Consider the following 19,392-nt stretch of genomic DNA (forward strand, 5'->3'; position numbering starts at 1 on the left):
GAATAAAATGTTCCGTTCACCAGAATACAGCTGAGGTCACCACCTTTCTATATCATTTTGTCAATGCTTATAGTATACTACATCCGTGTGGTGCAGGGCTCCAGTTAAAAATACCACCGATGTGAGGCTTAAAATGTTTTGACAGAGGTGGTGATTCAGATTATTTTTAGGCGTTCTCAGTGAAAATATCCTGTTGCTCTACCAAAAGCAGGTTTCCTATTTTTGGTGTAATGTTGTCATATATTTGTGAGGCCTTTTCCTGTTGACAGTTTAGTAGCATAGCTGAACCAGGTCAGGCAGTGACATATATCAACTTCCTGTCTTTTTAGGTTTTAGAAAAAGGTGTCAGACTGTTTATTGAGTCAACAGCAATAGTTAACGTATGATCTGAGCGTTAAATTTCATTATTTTTGGCCAGTGACCTAAACACAAGCACAGCACAAGCAGCGCACATCGAAACGGTAAAACGGTCTTAATGCTTTGAATAATAAAGATCTACGGCCTATGACCTAATGACCTAAAGACCTTCTGTTCTATATAATAGAGTTTGGATGTTTTTATTTTAACAGGGAAAAGATGAGAGCTGAGGAGCGACTTTCTCTTGGTTCAGTTTATAGTAGGCTATATTATGTCATATAGACCTGGATCTGATATGGACTCACTCTCTGATGATGTGTCATCTGTCTGTGTTGTGCAGTTTCTTTCCATATGGAGAAACCTAATGTATCTAAAGTGGTTGGTCTATTGCATATTGATGTGTCTGCATTCTTTACCTCACAGGCAATCAATGTCCTACAGTAACTGCTGGTCATCACTGTCCTATACAATCCATGTATATGCAAACCCTGTTATTTTCACCTCTGTGACAATGAATTGTTCATTTTCCCAATTGGTATTTTGTGTGATTAATTAATTCTGTATTTGTCAATGATTCAAAATCACTAAAAATGTTTGTTTTTTTTGGTAGTTTTTTAAGTCCAGGTATCAGATTCATGTAGCATATAGACCCATCTGTGCTGCGGACACATGACAAAGCATCAAACCATGTTTTGTTCTAACAGTGGCACCTTGTAGACTTTATTTTCAGGCCTTATAACCATACAGTATCTATAGTACCATGGATAAAACCAATAAATAGCGTGTAATACTACAGTAGCACATTAAAAAGGACGCACATTAACATGACACAGGTATAGTTTCCACCATTACTGGGTGAGTGTTTTAAAAGGGCAATTCAGATTCAGTGTCCATGCACACTTGTGACGGTTGGTCCTCAAGTCCTCGGTTTGCCTTTATCAAAATACGACATTAGGTCACATTTGGCATAAAACCACTGTAATTGTTCACCTGCGTTAACTCATACGACAGATAATTATCCCTAACAACTACTGTGTCACTTAATAAAATTATGTCTTTAAGTATTTGCCACAGTTTAGAAGAGTTTTGGCCTCATTCAAGCAGACAAAAATGTCAAGTAAATGTTCAGCAACAGATCACATTACATTAAATTACGTCCCCCTGTCCCGTGAATAAAAAGGTCCAGCAGCTAAACTGTAAAAGTGGACACACTTCCACGTGTTTATGACCGTCCCCACACCCATATCACTGTAGTGATACTGACAAGTCCAACAGCTGACTCTGGCTTCATGTGCAGCTGTAGTAGAGATGCCAACAGTTCTCTCTGTGTATGTGAATAGAGTTATTTTAACTTGGAGGAAAAACGTGCAACACAAATGGTTGGCACTGTGTTCACAGACGACGTCCTGCACCGGCCGGCGGTCTGCTCGTTTGAAAGGTGTTGCGTGTTATTCTTGCTTCTAGCCGTCCAGAGGTTTTCCCAGGTACACCATGGTGACCTCGGTGTTTCCGTACACCGCGGAGACGGCGGGGAACAGACAGGCTTTGGGCAGTCCACGAAACGCTACTCCGAGAAACTCAAATCCTCTCTCGAAGGCTAACGTCTTGTCATCCATGTCTAGGATCACCCGGATTCTCTCCCCAATCTGTGGACACATGATAACGTGTTAGTGTCTGATTGTATGTAGAAATATGAAGGTTTCGAACACAACCAATAACATGCACACACAGTTGCCCCCCCACCTGATATTTTGGCGCATTGTTACACTGAGGGAAGTTCCCATTAACCTCCCCATTATGCAGCAGGTTGTTGTCGACCAGGTTCCAGCCCCAGCTCTGGTCGTCGCTGCCCAGCAGAGCCACGTAGCCCTGGCACTGCATCTGCGCCCGCTTTGTGGCGATGCCAATCACCGCCACGGTGCCGAGGGGGCCTTCCCACCAGATCTCCCAGGCGTGTCGACCTTCTGAGAAGCCGATCTTGCCACGTGCGCCGTCGGTGCTCTGGGCAATGGGGTTGCGGTGCAGGGTGAAGCCGTTCTTCTTCACGTAAACGTTGCGGGAGCAGTCGTGGGAGCTCAGAGCGTGTTGATAGGCCTTGAGCTGCAGAGGACAAGAAATGGATCAGTTAATCTACAGCTGTCAGATTTGGAAATGCATTTGGATTCCTCTTCATGCAAGGTAAAACTTTGAAGTTTGGCATTTGCAAGGTGTTTCACAATTTGTTTTATAAGAAGATTATTATTAATTTCAGACAAATGATGCACTGTTTATCAAAAATAGACTGTGCAGGTGTGCAAGGTTTCCATTTAAACTGGATTGGCATCTCAGAGTCAAGAGTAATCTATTATTGGATTATTGAAGTTAGGTCTGAGGACTAACAAATCCTTTGATGCACTTGTACACAGTCCCCTTGTCTTTTTCCTACTGACTGTCCCATTCAGAGACTGCTCTAAAAATAGGACTGACTTCCTATCATTTACCTGCCTGTGATGTAGAAGCTGTGACTTGATAAAGGGTCCATAGTCTAATCTGTGTTACTGACAGCACCTGGTTCTACTTGATCTGTCTTAATCCTCATTGTTTGAGTCAAAACAAACGTGCACCAAACCTCATTGCATAATCTGCATGTTAATTCTTATGGTATACAACATTATGGCATTACGATGTGTGCAGTTCACTTCTCAGGAGGCTTCAGATCAAAGGTGACACTCTAAAGTCACAGATTACTGAATGGAGGTTATGAACTGTCACTGTTCTTCCAACCAGACACAAACAGTGGTACATTGGTAAACCTACTTTCCCCTTGTAGGTGGGCAGGTTACACAGGATGTCAGACCGCATAGCCTCGTCGCTCAGGGTCCGGGTGCAGAGGCTGCGCCACACCTCGCTGTTTTCATCCGCGAGGATATTGTACCAGTGCCAGCAGACCAGCGAGCACCGCATCAGGTCGGACAGCTCCAGATAGGAGAAAACATGCTCCAGGACCCGGGCCGGCAGCCTCCCGGCTACCCCCGCGCCTCCTCCGGCTGCAGCGGCGTAGGGAGAGCCGGCGGAGCTGCAGCTAGCTGCCGCGGCTGCTGCACCCAGACAGGAGGAGCCTCCGCCTCCACCGACGGCTCCAGACATGATAGCCCCGGTCCTCAGCGACGACACCAGGCGACAGAATAGGTTGAGCTTACACCTAAGAATGGTTCCTAATATGAGTTACATAGCAACATTTCCACGAAAACACACATAGGTCGCACCGAAACAACAACAGTACGGACCCTGCTCCCCCCACTTCACTTCAATGGCTGAATGGTAACGATGCGCCAAGGTCCTGAAAGAGCAAACAAAATCTGTAGCGCTAGAGAAAAAACACGGGGAGGAATTAATTAAAATACAGACACTAATTTAGCTGTTAACTGTAGTAGTTCACATATAAAATAGAACTGAATTATACGAATACAATAAACTCCAGTTCGAGATAATATTTTCTTTATGTCCTGTCAGGACCTCGGGGCAGCGCCGCTGTGGAGCTGACGCCGTGTTGCAGTGACAGGATCCCGGACGGGTTAGTGAAGCAGTGTAACAATGTACCGACCACGGTATCGAGCCTGTGACACTCAAAGCACAGAGAGGCTGCATCATAAATACATGCCTGGTTTATAATAAATAATAAAAAAAAATAAAATTTGCGCGTTTCAAAATGGATGCATAATGATTTTCCGACTGAAAAAGTAAAAATAAATTAATACAAATAAGATAAATAAATATATAAATAAACACTGCATTTGATGAGGAAAAAGGTCAGTCTAATAGGTAATAAAGCAAAGAGTGATATTATATTATATATCGGCAGCCCACGTGACACCACTCGGAAGTGACGCGGGGTGCTCAAAAGAGTTCAGCAAAGCATCTGGGATCAAACCAGCGGTAGCGACGTCTCATCCCACGGCAGAAGACCAGACCAGAGGAGGGACAAACAGCCGGCCGGGACAGGTACACCCAACTAACTTACTCTTGGTCATTGCTCCACCACGTTAATAGGTGTGTATTTGTGTGTGTGTGTGTACGTGTGTTGGTGTGTATGTAGCCTATGTGTGGTTGTGCGTTACCTGCGTTGTTGCTGCTGCTGGGACAAGCGCGGCTGCGGGACACAGCTGTGTGTGAGCTCTGCTGCTGCGGCCTGTGGACAAGCTGCCCCCATCTTTCCGCTGCCCCACGGTGTTTTTTTTTTTTTTTTACCCCTCCCCCCGGGCGGTCAGACAGGTGAGCCGCGGGTCATACTCATCCATCCGTCGGACGTGTTACCTGCTGCGGGCACGGTTATTAGCTCGCTCGGCCGCAGGCGGAAAGCCGAGCGGGGCTCATGATGACAACAACAAAGCCCCGGCGGTCGTCCCTCGTCGTCTCTGGTTGCTGTGCTGCTGCTGACAGGTTGCCATCTTTATTTCTACAGCGAACATAACGTCACCTGTAAATAAAACGCCGTGTGTGGCCGTGCGTGTCGTGTCTCTCTCCCCCCGGGGCCCGGAGCTCTGATCTCGGCTACAGCTGCCTGCGCGTCGCTGTTATGTGATGTGATGTGATGGTGGTTGATGTCGTTGTTGTTGTTCTTGGTGTCAGTTTTGTGTTGGGACGGAGATGATGATGATGACACAGCTCATGTTGTTTGTCTTGATAGGAGGCGAATATAAATGAACCACTACTAGGCTGCTCACTATTCTGGATATAGAGTTGTTTAATCGATTAATCGAATTGAGTAATTACTTTGGATTCTTAAAAAAACAAACATACAATTTACTGCCTCTAGTGCCTCAGATTTGCTATTTTGTTTTTTTGCTGTATATGATAAAAAAAAAAAAGGTGAATGTCAGCTTTATGAGCAAATAAGACATCTCCTTTGACATTGCATTTTCACTAATTGCTGCAGATTTTATTGGCAAAATAAATAGTAATTGATCCAAGGAGAAAATCATTGGCAGAATAATCAATAATGAAAATAATCAGCATAGCAGGTCTAATGTCAATAGTATCCATTTAAAAAAAAGACTATAATAGCCTCCCCATAGCTATTTAATAATGACAATAGATCCCCAGTAGACAACAGTGGTGTGTTATTTACTGTTTAAATCTCCTTGTAAAGTGATGTCATGGTGTTTGGTGCACCGCTGGAGGACAGAATAGAGACATAACTCTGCCCAAGTGTTTTTCAACTAATGAGCATCATGTGGAGAAGAAGTCAGGAACTAAAAAAGTTGTGTGATGCAACTTGCAACACAAATCTGACATAAAAATTAATAAACGTTTTAAAATATCTGTGTGAGTCACAGAGTTTGTCTTGCACACGATTAATTAGTTACAGCGAGATTCCAGTGTTTTTATAGGATGGCAGGTGAGTTTATGTTTAGATTGATATCTAAGGCAGCTATATTAGAGTTAAATTTAGGTGTACCCGTGTAAAACACGAGGCCAGCTTCCACATGATGTCGGTATTACAGTTATGAATATGTGTGGACAGCACATAAAAGATAAAAGAACAAAAGTGAGGATCGGTTGTGACTATGACCTACCAAGGTCATCTCATGTAAGCCGCCGGTTGTCCTCACTGTTTCCTCACCACATTATCATATCAGATCCTCACTGCAACACTTTTGTTGCTTTATGACATTTGATCCCTGAAATGAAGTCACGATGTCGGTGCTGCCATGACACATTCTTTACATTCAGTGTATTTTTTCTTTTTTTTTTTTTTGTGCATCATGATGACGATACTGTACTGTGCTCTCCTCTGTCCACTAGGGAGAGCTACACTGATGTTGGCCACAGCTTCAGTATGTGAAAAGGGCAAACAAAGCAAGCTACACTGTTGAGATTAGTGATTGTAGTGTGATGATCTTGTAGAGAATTAATCAAGAGCCTGTTATGGTCCAGTGAGTATTGACTGTTTACCATCTGGGGAACATAACGGTACACTTCATCACGCTCTGCTTTGCTCCAAGTGTGTGTGTGTGTGTGTGTGTGTGGTCTGGTTGGACGATCTCAGTACCATTTAAACAATAGATAAATTATATTGTAAACAACAATTCTCTTCTGTATTAGGTTTGCAGGGACTAAGCAGCTCTATTGTTGAACTGCAGGAGATTTAATTGGGATCAATAATCACTGCAGTCTGCTCGGTCTTCTGTTTGGTAAAATGTGACACAGGCTGACTGTGTTAGTTCATCCATTTGTAGGTAGCTATGGATCCTGGAGCCGCGCCATTGGCTCCAATTATCACACTTGTGAGGTGTGTTTGATGTATTTTGTCACAGTTTCTCCCTTTTTTTGTTTGTGTCTGAAGAAGAAAGTTTCTCAGTGGCTCGGTGTGCAGAGCTGCTGCTCCGGGATCTGTGATAGATTTACTCAGATGATCTTTGCTTTAATGACGACTGGATGAAGCCCGATTCCTTTCTGTTTGTTCCTGGAATAAAAAAATAAAAGAAAAGATTTGTTGCTGCAGGGCTTCAAAGCAAATGTTGCAACATCTGGATAACAGCTTCACAACTGTCTTTCATAGTTTACGTCTCGAGCGAGCAATAAAAGACCTTTTGTTCGGAGGTGCTGTATTATATGTAGATGTTACTGTGCAACATGTGATGCTATGAACAGACACAATGTCCAGACAGATGTGTTTTAACCGCATGGTTGAGATTTCATAAACTTGGGATGCATTAAATCATCTGATTACTGTCACTCACCTCGTGTCCATCATAGTAGATCACATAGTTTATCTGACAAACTTCCCAAACTGTCAAACAGAACAAAGGTTTCTGTGAGGATGCTCGAAGCTTCAGACGTCTCTGGTCTAGTGGTCACACAGTTTTTCTTCAGCTGTTGTTGAATCCACGGTGTTGAAACAAGCTGCAAGCTGCCCATTTCTACTTTGTATTAAATTCAACACACGCTGAAACTGATGAAATTCACATGGTCTGTGCTTCTTTTTTGTTGCAGTTTCTGTGAAGACGTGACCATAATGAATCCAGTCTACAGCCCTGGGCCAACAGGGGTCCCCTTTACCAATACTAAGGGTATGGGGTACCCAGGTAATTCACTGTTTACATGTATGTTGGAGCAAATACTTTAATCCCAAGAAATTATCATATAAGGAAACAAATTGACAGTGCACTGACTCTTTGTTTTCTTTGCATGTAGCAACTGGATTCCCTGTTGGTTATGCAACAGCTGCTCCAGCATACACTCCCGGTGTCTACGCAGGAGCCAACCCAGCCTTCACCAGTGGTAAGAAGACTGGCACTAGAATATAAAGATACTGGAGATTCATACATTGCATGTCTTTCTTTTATGTCATATATTGTCTTTGTATGAAAATAAGACTGTTTGGCAAATGAATCGGTCTATAATTAATGGATAAAACATAAGCATCCATCATACAGCCGTGCAGACAGATTGATGTTTATGTTGGATGTTTGCTGAGGTTGTAAGCTCCAGGCCTTTTGTCAAGATGTAGTCAAAGTGAAGCTGCCTGCGAGCACTTTGCTACCTGACTCTCTGAAAATCAGTCAAACAGAATGAGTTGTACCAAAAAAAAAGAAAGAAAAAATAGAAAGAGTCAAATTGCTCCAGCTGCTCCTCATCCACAGTCACTTACTGGAAGAGGCTGCACATCTGAAAATTGGCAGCACTAATGTCAGGCGTCTTCCTCCCACTCCAGGCTACGCTCCAGGCACTCCCTTCAAAATGTCCTGCTCTCCCAACACGGGGACCGTCCCCCCTTACTCCTCCTCACCCAACCCCTACCAGGCTGCTGTCTACCCTGTCAGGAGCTCCTACCCCCAACAGAACCCGTATGCACAGGTCAGTATGCAGAGATGGACAGAGTACTCCACCCCAGTGCTTGAGTAAGAGTACAAATACTACTGGTCAAAATGCACTCCGTTAAAAGTAAAAGTAGCTCAGTCGACATGTTACTCGAGTAAAAGTAAAAAAGTACTTGCTTTTAAAAGGTACTTAAGTATCCAAAAGTACATGCTTTTAAATTTACTTTAAGTAAGAGTAAGAGTACATTTCTTATTTTTCACATCAATGAATTACTATATTTTTTTCTAAATGAATTTAAGGACCTTTTAACTCTTGTTTCTGAGAATTAACTCTTTGAAACCACCTGCACTGATGTGCTGCTTTTAGGGGTCAGGGTTTCCTTCTTTGACAAACACAGCTTGTGTCCATAGTATTTAAAAAAAAAAAAAAAAGAGCAGACCTGAAAGTAACAAGTACTTTTCAGCCTTCCTAGAAATTAACTTGAGTAAAATTAAAAATATTTGTCTTGGAAATGTATTCAAGTAAGAGTAATAAGTACCAAAGAAATCTCATACTCAAGTAAAGTACAAATCCTCTGGATATGTACTTTAGTACAGTACTCAAGTAAATTTACTCCGGTACTGTCCACCACTGTCAGTATGTTAATATATTTTTTGGCGTTTGCCTTTTTTTGTTGTTTATGTGAGTTAAATGTCACTCGTCTTCCTCCTCCAGGCATTAATACCTTCACAACAGCAAGGCACCTACTACACACAGCCGCTGTACGCTGCGCCGCCTCATGTTATCCATCACACGACGGTGGTCCAGCCCAATGGGATGCCTGCAGCCATGTATGCCCCGCCCATCCCTCAGCCCCGCCACAACAGTGTTGCCATGGGGATGGTGGCCGGCACCACCATGGCCATGTCTGCTGGTAAACCTCATCAATCTAACGAATAATTAAGTCTCATATTCACCATTGTTTACCAGGGAAATAATTCTATTAAGATTTTGTTCCTTATTGTCCTGTGTGTCATGATTTATGGTATATATTGTTTTGAAATGTAAAATTTTCAGACTTGATTTGATTAGAAACAAGAATGGCGCTTCAATTAATGGTCTTTTTGATCATGTTTTTGTATTTTCTGAATCAATATCACACATAAACTTTATACAGAGCGCAGATAATTGACTAAGGAGTACGACAGTAATCAATCAATCAAATTTTATTTATATAGCACCTTTAAAAGCAAATAAATGCTGTTCAAAGTGCTTTACATTTTGATTGAAAAAGTGTATTTATATGAAGTGAAACAAGAAGAATGACATGGAGACTAATGCATGTAGATTAAAAACAACAATAAAATATAGCAATAGTAAATGAATAAAAACACAATAAAATATGATAAAATATAAAAACAAAAAAACAATACTATTTAATAAAATGCAGGATAGAAATATAGGACAAAATATAAAACCCTCAAAAGGAAGATAACAATAAGAGAGAAGAAAGTAATAAAATAGAAGAATGTAAAACTGTAATGGGCATTTACTGTAGTTTTGGATCTATTTGGTTGAAGCTGTGTGCTCATGTGTTAATGCATTTGTTATTTTCCACATTTGGACAGTGTTACTCTCTTATGATGATGGATCCTGGGAGATAGAATAGTAAAATATGCTTATTAATGGTGTTTCTCACTCTGCTCCTCAGGTACTTTGTTGACAAGTCCATCACCAGCGCCTGTTGCCCAGCACCAAGTAACGATGCCAACGTATCGGCCCCCTGGCACACCCAGCTACAGCTACCCACAGTGGTGAAGAGAGGAAAACGTGAGTATAAAGAAACACTTCACTCAAAACGTACACGTGCAGATTTTAAACTTTGTATCTTAACGTGCTGTGTTGATCTTCCTGCAGGTCAGAAGGCGGTAGATATGCATTCACACTCTACTCCAGTGTTTTTTGCTCTTGGTGAAGACCTGTTCTGCCAGTGTCTGCAACCAGTTACTCTTCTTCCAGCATAATGTGAATCTAAAACACAACTACATAGAAAGAGGCCCATTCAGACAGGGGAGGGGGGGAGAAGAATAGGCCCGTCCCCATGACAACCCCCTACCCCTCTTAACGAAATAAGACTGCATCCCATGCCACAGCCCAGCGCCAGCACCTGCCGCATATCTCACATCTAACAGCAAAGCCTCCATGCAAACTTTTTGTGGACTGTCATGCAGGTTTTTATAGGTTCAGCTCTTTTAAGTGGTGAAAAGGGAGTTTGGAATTGTTTTATTATTATTTTTTCTTTCTTTTTCTTTTCTGTTTTAATTTGGGAGACACATACAATGTTGAATGCATGTGTATATATAGATATATGAAGTAATGCTAGCTCAATCTACCTGCTGTGACAGATGCAAAATCAACACAAGGCACACATCCAAAGGAACTTAAAAAAAGTAATAATCTGCAATGCTGAGTCACCAGTGACCATGTCTTATATGTGAAAGAAAAGACAAGAAACGTTTGTTCATGCAAAAACATACCTGCGCTATCCAGTGCAGACTAAACTGTACTATTTTCACTGCTTTGTGTTTTTGGTAAGTGATGCTAGGTTTTTATGGGTTTCTTTTTTTCTTTCAGTGATGCAGTGTATGCATTATGTCTTACCATTTTTATTTTTTATTTTTTGTATTTTAGGAGAAAGATGGAACTTGTTTGTTGTTTGTGCCTCTGACTGATGGCCATTCATACACTTCATCACTTTACATGTTTTATTTTTCAGCCATACCACTTGTTTTAGGAAAAAAAAAAAAAAAAGTCTGAAGCAGCTTTTGTTTTCTGCTAGAAACACTTTAGGGCGATTTCAGTATTGATTCATTTATTTTAGCCACAAGTATTTGTGGTGGGGAGCAAGTAGAGTGTGTGTGTGTGAGAGTGAGTGTGAGTGACAGAGAGAGAGAGAGAGGGAGTGTGTGCGCGTGTGTTTGCATTAAAGAGGACCACAAAAACAAAAACCATTTAAAATGGTGCCATATAGTGTGACATACATTGTTTTTAAACTACGTATATGTCACAATAATCACTACATCAAGGAAACACTACTAACTGTGGACATGTTGGGGAAAACATGATGTGGTTGAAGTCCATTTGTGAAAAGCATTACTGAGTCCAGGCACCAATTCAAAACCATTTGCAAAGATATCTGACCTTTTGACATTGCTCGCTCGCTGTTTTACCTCAAGGTTCCAGGCTGACTCACCAGTATCACTGTTTCAGACGTGCTTTTCTATGTTGCCTCAGTCACCTCAGTTAAATAATCTGTTTTGTAAATGTTATTTTTGTGATTTTGGTTCTTGTTTTGTATTCTAAAGAAAGACCAAAAATAAAAACAAATATCAGAATAAGCTGTGTTTTTTTTCCTGTTGTGTAACTGTGGGGTATTTTTGTGTGTATAAGAGTTCATATTCACTGTGTAGCAGATGTATTTATGACATTTAATAGAGTGAACAGTTGTTCAATCAAATTCATAGATTGTTGATTTTACATTTAATGACATATTCGCCACCACACATGAATCAAGCAGCAACTTTAAAAATACCAAACTAAACAGTTCTGGTTGAAACATTTGATTTATTTTTCAGGGGATACAGGAAGAGTTGTTACTCAATAATTACCATTTTAATGATTGATTAAAAACAATTAATTGATTGAAACAAATAATGTGTGGGGTCTACGTGCAGCCAGAAGATGGCAGTAAAAGAACAATGAGTCCATTAAACCTGAAACTTGAAAGAAGAGGAACTTGAAGGAAGAGCATACAGCGGGGCTGAAGCATGAAACTGAAATAGCCATAGGGTGTGTCTGAAATCACTCACTCATTCACTACTCCCTACTCACTATGATATAGTCTGCTATATAGTGAGTAATCCGTGAATTTGGACACAGCTATGGATGTATTATAATACCTTATGATAATATATTATTATTAACAATAATAATAATAATAATATACAGTATATATTTTTATATTAGATCCATGGACACAGCTCATGAAATATTATATAGCCTACTAGGCTATATAAGTGTATACATAAGTAGCAGTGACGTTGCTTGGCCAGTGGGGGCAGCAGAGCACAGGGCGGCGCTGCGTCAGCCGGAAATAAGCGGAAGAAGCAGCACGTCACGGTGGCGCGCCAGTTTTGAGTTTGTTGTGGACTTTACCGACACCGGAGACCGGATTTAATTCCTGACTGGGTTCTGGCTTCACGTTAACGGGTCGGTCTGGCCGGTTCAGCCCGGTCAAAGTCGTCGGTGTGACTCACGTTTTGTTTTAAAGCCAGCGGCCGTGACCGTCGTTTAAACTAACAGCTGATGTTAGCGTCCGTCTCTCTGTTGTCTTTGTGTTTACAGGCGAAACAGACAGATAAGGTAAATCAATTAACTGTATAGCCTATATATTGTCCCTGTATAAATGAACTACACACACTGTTTGGTTAAATGTGCATGAAGACAGAACAAAGCGCCATTAAAACGGAGAAATTTAGCAAAGTGAGTGTTTAAACGTTTGTTTCCCCTGGGTTATGCCTGCCAGGTATAAAGCATAAGGAAGATGATTCAACAGGTTATTCACAGAAAATCATTCGGAAACAATTTTGACTCTTAATCAATCATTCACCATTTGTTTATTTTGTATTTAGTGGTGCACGCTGTTGTTCTGCATGTACAGTTTAGGAGAGACTCAAACTGGCACTGGTCTGGGATATGAAGTATGAACAAAAAGGTTTGAGTGTAATGTCAGTGTCAGTTCAGAATACATAATACACCTGTAAAGACTCTCTGCAAGATCAAACTGGCACTGGGATATAAAGTATGAAGACAGAGAGAGGTTTGACTGTAATGTCAATGTCAGGTTTGTCTGTGTAGTCTAGATAGTTGTGTAATATTTGAGCGACACCTATAAAGATGAACTGAAATCGAGGATAATCTCACTCTAGCTATGGGATTTGACAACACAAAAAGGACCTTAGTGTTGGCAGTACACTTTATTGGTATAATGCATTGAGAAATCAAGGTGTGCATTGAATCAAAGAAAAAGAAGAAAGGCCAGCAGCACTCGTGTCCTTCTCATTGTTTTTTTTATTGCAAACTGTGTCGGCGCTTAACACACACAGACCGGTTTCGACGGCGCCGACGCAGTTTGCAAGAAAAAACAATGAGAAGGACATGAGTGCTGCTGGCCTTTCTTCTTTTTCTTTAAGTGCAACTTTTGGCCGTGCACCTCTTCAGTTTGTTCCTGAAAGTTTTTTGGAGAGTGCGTGTTTTTCTTTGTTTTGAACTGTGTGCATTGAATCATACATGAATGCATACATGTGATATAAACAGTTGTGTTTCTGTGTTGGCAGGTAGTTGGAGGACAGACTGAGTGGAGGATGAGCAGCCCAGGACTGAGCAATGGCACGAACAAATCATCTGAGCTCTTTGAAGACTTATGGAGGCAGCTCAGAGATTGCCACCACAATACACTTCAAGGTAACTGCCCCCATGGTGTATTGTACACATACATACCGGTACATCAAGTGGATTTTTCTTATCAGTTTATGTTAGTGGGAAAATAAAACAAATCTGTTGCTGTTTGCAGAACTGGAGGCCAAAGTGGGCAAGTTGAAAAAGGAGCGCTGTTTGTGAGTATATTGTTTCAGATATTTTGTTTAAATTCACATATGCCAATGAAAAGCATAAAATCTGAGCAGGCAAGAGCAGAAATATTGATCTGCTTGTAAACTAATTAATAAAACTGTCTAAAACTGTCACTGCCCTTCTGTTCCACAGAGATGCTCAGAGGCTGGAGTCGTTTTACAATCGCAACCAGCAGCTGAAGGAGCAAAACAAATCCCTGCAGGACGCCATCGGTCTCCTGGAGGAGAGGTAACTAAACTCCCAGAGACGCATTAAATCAAAAGCATATGAAACCCCTAAGACAAGAAGCTCTGTTCACTGTTTTCCAGGCTGCGAGAAGGAGAGTGTGATCGATGTGCCGTCTTGGAGGAGACCCTGAAAGATGACCAGGACCAGAATCTGCGGCTCATCGCCAAGCTGAGTGAGTTGGCCCGTATCCCTCATGCCTTGTTTTCCTTCCTTGTTTTATGTATTTATACTGGCTAGAAATATCAAATCATTTCTCAGTGCAGTAGTTCTACTTTTCCACTGAGCAGTAGCTAACCACAGATTAATACTGTACCTGCTTCGAGGAAGAAAGGTTAAAGGGATAGTTCAACAGTTTAGCAAATTGGCCCATTGCCATAATCCCTATACGAGTAGTAGTATAGGAGTAGGGTCGTTACCTTTAATTGTCGGTGCAAGCTATTTTTAGAATGGCGGAGCAAGCTGCTCAGAGCTATATGCTACAGAGGCTAATGGGATTTCTTGGTTTCCCTCATCAAACTCATCAAATACACAATCCAAAAACTACAAAACGCTCTGGTGGACAAGTTGTGACCTGCACATTCACCACACCATGAGATAATAACAGAACGTTACGAGACAGAGTTGTTTTTCGAGGCAAATGCAGAGAGAGACTGCATTGTTGAACTATCCCTTTAAATATAGAGGCCTCATGACATCTATGATTGTATGACGGGTTTATGTTGACCATGCAGTAAACCACACGCTGAAGCTCCCGGTATGTAGAAGAGCATAATGCTGTTCGTTTGTGATTTGTTCCACAGAGAGTGAAAAAAACAGCCTGGAGGATGAAAACAGAAAACTTCACGCTGAGCTGCAGAAATTACAGACGTCTCAGTAAGTTGTTTGGATGCTTTTACGAACATTTTGTCTTTGACATTGTAAATATATTCTGCAAAATAAAATGCATTAAAAATAGTTGACTAATAAGGTGGTTTCACTTCTGCTCAGTTAAAGTCTCCTCTTTACATTTCTATAGGTGGATAGGTTGAGTTAAGAACAAGTTTCAGTTCTCAGTTAAACCTCACTGTGTGTGTGTGTGTGTGTGTGTGTTGTTTTCAGCTCAGAGCCTCAGCAGGCCTCACCACCAGAACAGGATGAAGACATCATCCCTAACACACCAGACCCGCCGAGCTCGCTGCCTTTGACCAACCGACTGAAGAAACGTAAAAATGTAGACAAACGCAAACACGTTCGCTACGCAGAGCTCCCCCTACCGCAGCGTAACAACTCGCTCTTCAACGGTCAGTCGGCTGTTAAATAACCTCTAGAAATGTACTGTATCCCCTGCCTGAAGGCACCAAGTCTTCTAACATGTGCTGTTGTTGTTGTGGTTGTTTTAGAGCTGAATGAGGAGCCGGTCGATGCCTCAAAGAATCCTGCGAGAGCAAAAGTGCTTGTACCCAACACATGTGAACTGGACGTATCCCAGAACTCAGGTATGACACCATCTACTCTACAGCTTTTCCTCCCTTGAATTATTCCACACCCAGTTCCTGTTGTGCGTTAAGTGGTTTTGTTCTCTCACTTGTGTGCACGTCTCTGACGGCTCCCTGTGCAGCACCAGACAACATTTATCTTGACAAACACACCCATCATAATCAGCTTAATTCACACAGAGAAAACTCCTCCCTACCGGCTCTAATTACATCCTGGTGTTAGACAGAAACACCTCTACACACAGAGTACAGACTGATGTGTGAACTCTAATGTGAGATATGAACATAATCCATCAAGATAAATTCGATTTAGTCGCTGAGTCGTCGTCATTTGATACGATGGAGCTGATACACAGACAGACTAAACTCTGGTTGTCTGCATCTTTTCAGAAGAGGCAGCTCCTATGGAGGAGGTGATCGCGGAAACGTGTGGCCTTGACCTTCTTATCGACAAGCATCAAATGGTAAGGAGGGTTGTATGATAATGATGTATGGGAAATATGATAAATGAAACGCCATTATAAATTTTGACACTTTTCTCCTGCTTCCTTTTTTATTTCTCTGGTCAGAAAGTTGGAATGACTGCACGGCAGAAAAGCAGCTCGAAATCTCCCTGGAAGAGCGACCTCCGTTTACAGTAAGGAGGCATGCACCTGCTTAAAACAAGTATCACATTTTAAATTCTCAATTACTAATTTTAACAAACAACATATCAATAAATAAGAGGAAGTCAATGTCCAGTATGTGGCTGGATTGAGTTGGGGTCAAATACTTGTTTTATAACTGTGACATCATCTATCTGACAAAACCACCAAACTTGTAAATGAAAAATGAAAGACAAAGTGCGCTCTGAGTTCATCTGTATCAACTTTAGAAATTATTACTAATAATTTTCGCTTATAAAAGCCTAGTTTCTGTAAGCTTCTCTTGCTTGCTCTCTTTTTTTCTACTCTCTGCTGATTTAGTTATTCTTCTGTTTTCTTTAGTAACAATGACAACTCTGTCTCGTAACGTTCTGTTATTATCTCATAGCGTGGTGAATGTGCAGGTCACAACTTGTCCACCAGAGCGTTTTGGAGTTGTTGGATTGTGTATTTGATGAGTTTGATGGGGGAAACCAAGAAATCCCATTAGCCTCCGTAGCGTAGCTCTGAGCAGCTTGCGGCTCTGCTCCGCCATTCTAAAAAATAGCTTGCACCGACAATTAAAGGTAACAAACCTACTGCTAAAACTATAGGGATTATGGCAATGGGCCAATTTGCCAAAATGTTGAACTATCCCTTTAACAAAAATGCCAATAATAATATATAACATGCGGCTCTATACTATGGTTAAATGTCTCCTGCTTGAGATCAAAAAGATTGGCAGCAGTAGTAATGGAAATCTGTTTTTTAAAAAAAGAGACCTTCTTGTTATTATTACTATAAATCAGGTCACCTCTAAGCCGTCTATGAAAGGACGACTGTTACCAGGGTATCGGAAGTGCTCCTCTGCTTCCCTGCAGTTCTCCTTTCCATACCTTAACTTTTTTTAACCTTGTTGTTTTTTTCCTTGTCTTTAGGCCCACCATGACCCACAGTCCAGACTCCACCTCTGAAAGGTCGCCGTCTCTTCTCCCTCGAATCAAAAGGTTTTCAGAAGATGATTCAATCAACAAAGCAAAGCGAAAGAAGGAGGAAGGTGACGGTGTCCAAGTCGGGGTCCAGGAGGTGGAGGGCACACAGAAGGAGGTCAAACAAGTGGACCGACAGACATCCACAGCTTTAAACAATCAGAGCTTCATGAAGCAGCCACAGGACGTCAAGGTGAGAGATCCGTCCTCAAGGCTCGTGTGAATGTGTCGGATAGCAACATGAACTGCAACTGTTTGTGAACCGCATCTAGTGTCCTGCAAACTTTGGTCCATCCTTTCAAAATAAGTTTCAGCAGGTTCAGTTTAACCTTTACACATCAGAAACCAAAACTCTCTCCTCTGAAGTGTAAAGGTTACACTCTTAGCTGTTAACTAAACAATGAACAGAATAAGACTTGAATTTAATTGAAACTTTTCTTTAACATTTAACAGGTTCAATCATCACAAAATAAGACTTCCAGCCCAAAGATAAACTTTTTCAGTCCCACTTTCAAGAAGCCAAATGAAAAGGTTAAAGGAGTGGTTGACAGTGTTGGAAAGAAAAGAAACCTGAACGCATCACGTGACCAACATGAAGCAGAAGACGGTGAGTATTTCGACGAAAGTTTAAACATCTCTTTATCGGTAAATTCAGTTGAATTTAATGTGACTGTGTTTACTTTGCTTTTCTCAGCTGGATCGAAGCCCAGAGTGGAGCCCATGTGGAGCATCGACCCTGCACTCGCCCTGTCCATGTACGACAGTGAGTGCAGTGGAGACGAGGTGCAGTCACATGCTACTGATGCATCCAAATGTCAGAAATGTTAATGAAATTATGTTAAAACCTGTGACTGCTGCTCCTGTTTGCTAATGTATAGTATGTTTCAGTCTTATCACAGGTTTAAATGTGGATAGACGGAGTCTGACACAGGTTTTGTTTGGATTTCAGCAGGAAGAAAGGCAGCATCATGGAGAACTGACAGATACCGACTGCACTTGGGTCAGTCACAGCTTACTGCAGCGTCGGGACAAGAGGGACAGTGTCGCTGGTGAATATCAACCACAACCCACTAGAACAGCTGCTGCTCACTGAAATCATGTGAGGTGTACCTGCAGAAACTGACACAATGTGTCTTGCTTTTCAAGGACTTGGTGAGAGGGCCAACGACAGTTTGGACATGATGTTTGACACCACAGCATACGGGGAGTACAAGTCTTACAACGGCTCAAACTTAGGCCAGAGCCAACCCTGTGAAGAGGAGCAGGAAGAGGAGGAGGATGAAGAAGAAGAAGAAAAGAGCGATGGTAGTTTTCCAGAAGAGTTTGACCAGTATTTCTGTGTTTGTCTTCAGAGCTGTTGACACTGGTTTGTGTTTGTTTCCCAAACTAGAACAAGAAGATGCTGCTGAAAACTCTCCAGGTCACAGTAAAGCACGGTGAGCTGTACTTTGGTTGTTTAATATTTTATGCTCTGTGTGTGTTTCATGTGAAGGTAAACAGAGATGGGGAGAAGGAGCAGACAGGCTTCAGTTGTTAATATTCCAGACTCATAAATTTTGTTTCTCTGGATCAGACACCCAACATTTGCCCATGTGGCAGTAGTTCGCAAGAAAGATGAGAGGAGAAAACTGAAGGGTACCACCTGCAAGGAATGTGATATTGTGAGTATCGTGGGGATGAAGGTGAACAAAGCTGACATGTTTTAGCATTGATCCTGTGTAAAGAATGTTTGTTTTTTTTTCTGCAGTACTACGCCCACCTCCCAGAGGAGGAGAAACAGAAGAAGTTGTCTGCGTGCTCCAGGCACCGCTTTCTTTACATCCCTCCTTGTACTCCTGAAAACTTCTGGGAAGTCGGATTTCCATCGACACAAACCTGCATCGATAGAGGTCATTTATCTGTCCAGCTGAACATTTTAATCTACACACTCTGTCGCACCATCTTCACTTTTTATTTCCCCTGTTTTGTAGGCTACATCAGGGAGGAGAAGAATCCTCAGACTCGCTCACGGAGAAGACAACCACTCACTGCTTTATTCTCCCCAAAGCAGGACGACTGAAGTTTGACTGTCAGAAAGAAACTTCATCCAGTTTATAAATAATCTTTCATTTCAATTTTTATGTAAACTGTAAATGTTTCTGTAGATACTAAATATGCTTAGAAAATGTTTAGTTAAATAAAAGTTTCCTATATGTCTATAGAGGGTTGTTCATGCTGCAGTCTTTATTTCACCATGTATGTGAAGAA

The 19,392-nt window shown here is 41.6% G+C and overlaps 3 protein-coding genes across 5 annotated transcripts; 2 read left to right on the forward strand and 1 right to left on the reverse strand.

Moving 5' to 3' along the window:
- Positions 1-1,047: 1,047 nt before the first annotated feature.
- Positions 1,048-3,667, reverse strand: fbxo45 (F-box protein 45). Its single transcript, XM_085762832.1, has 3 exons — positions 3,154-3,667; positions 2,101-2,457; positions 1,048-2,003 (listed from the first exon to the last, which is right to left on the reverse strand). The coding sequence occupies exons 1-3, from the start codon at positions 3,481-3,483 to the stop codon at positions 1,818-1,820; spliced, it is 873 nt and encodes a 290-aa protein (XP_085618958.1). The 5' UTR covers positions 3,484-3,667; the 3' UTR covers positions 1,048-1,817.
- Positions 3,668-3,849: 182 nt separating this feature from the next.
- On the forward strand, positions 3,850-11,537 carry fam168b (family with sequence similarity 168 member B). 2 transcript variants are annotated; one of them, XM_085762834.1, is made up of 7 exons: positions 3,850-4,338; positions 7,333-7,424; positions 7,534-7,620; positions 8,054-8,196; positions 8,875-9,073; positions 9,851-9,969; positions 10,057-11,537. In XM_085762834.1, the coding sequence occupies exons 2-6, from the start codon at positions 7,355-7,357 to the stop codon at positions 9,955-9,957; spliced, it is 606 nt and encodes a 201-aa protein (XP_085618960.1). In that variant the 5' UTR covers positions 3,850-4,338; positions 7,333-7,354; the 3' UTR covers positions 9,958-9,969; positions 10,057-11,537. The 2 variants fall into 2 exon arrangements, with proteins under 2 accessions (XP_085618960.1, XP_085618959.1); XM_085762833.1 differs by having other exon boundaries at positions 4,208-4,338; positions 7,333-7,442.
- An 829-nt stretch (positions 11,538-12,366) lies between these two features.
- On the forward strand, positions 12,367-19,342 carry rbbp8 (retinoblastoma binding protein 8). 2 transcript variants are annotated; one of them, XM_085762821.1, is made up of 19 exons: positions 12,367-12,561; positions 13,536-13,662; positions 13,772-13,814; positions 13,963-14,058; positions 14,139-14,230; positions 14,859-14,931; positions 15,157-15,338; positions 15,438-15,533; positions 15,924-15,997; positions 16,103-16,170; positions 17,095-17,338; positions 17,599-17,752; positions 17,840-17,928; positions 18,095-18,194; positions 18,292-18,450; positions 18,536-18,581; positions 18,719-18,806; positions 18,893-19,034; positions 19,116-19,342. In XM_085762821.1, the coding sequence occupies exons 1-19, from the start codon at positions 12,505-12,507 to the stop codon at positions 19,202-19,204; spliced, it is 2,019 nt and encodes a 672-aa protein (XP_085618947.1). In that variant the 5' UTR covers positions 12,367-12,504; the 3' UTR covers positions 19,205-19,342. The 2 variants fall into 2 exon arrangements, with proteins under 2 accessions (XP_085618947.1, XP_085618948.1); XM_085762822.1 differs by having other exon boundaries at positions 12,537-12,561; positions 13,540-13,662.
- The last annotated feature ends 50 nt before the right edge of the window (positions 19,343-19,392 follow it).

The sequence above is a fragment of the Trachurus japonicus genome, chromosome 20 (genome assembly GCF_045865225.1).
Source record: "Trachurus japonicus isolate A0001 chromosome 20, Traja_1.0".
Lineage (NCBI taxonomy): Eukaryota > Metazoa > Chordata > Actinopteri > Carangiformes > Carangidae > Trachurus > Trachurus japonicus.

Coding starts and splice junctions, on each gene's coding strand:
- fam168b (XM_085762833.1), top strand. CDS start 7,355: ATGAATCCAGTCTACAGCCCTGGGCCAACAGGGGTCCCCTTTACCAAT. Junction 7,443..7,533: donor AGGTAATTCACTGTTTACAT/GTATGTTGGAGC, acceptor CTTTGCATGTAG/CAACTGGATTCCCTGTTGGT. Junction 7,621..8,053: donor CAACCCAGCCTTCACCAGTG/GTAAGAAGACTG, acceptor CTCCCACTCCAG/GCTACGCTCCAGGCACTCCC.
- rbbp8 (XM_085762821.1), top strand. CDS start 12,505: ATGTTAGCGTCCGTCTCTCTGTTGTCTTTGTGTTTACAGGCGAAACAG. Junction 15,339..15,437: donor TAACAACTCGCTCTTCAACG/GTCAGTCGGCTG, acceptor TGGTTGTTTTAG/AGCTGAATGAGGAGCCGGTC. Junction 17,929..18,094: donor GTGAGTGCAGTGGAGACGAG/GTGCAGTCACAT, acceptor TTTGGATTTCAG/CAGGAAGAAAGGCAGCATCA.
- fbxo45 (XM_085762832.1), bottom strand. CDS start 3,483: ATGTCTGGAGCCGTCGGTGGAGGCGGAGGCTCCTCCTGTCTGGGTGCA. Junction 2,458..3,153: donor TGCCCACCTACAAGGGGAAA/GTAGGTTTACCA, acceptor TGTCCTCTGCAG/CTCAAGGCCTATCAACACGC. Junction 2,004..2,100: donor ACAATGCGCCAAAATATCAG/GTGGGGGGGCAA, acceptor ATGTGTCCACAG/ATTGGGGAGAGAATCCGGGT.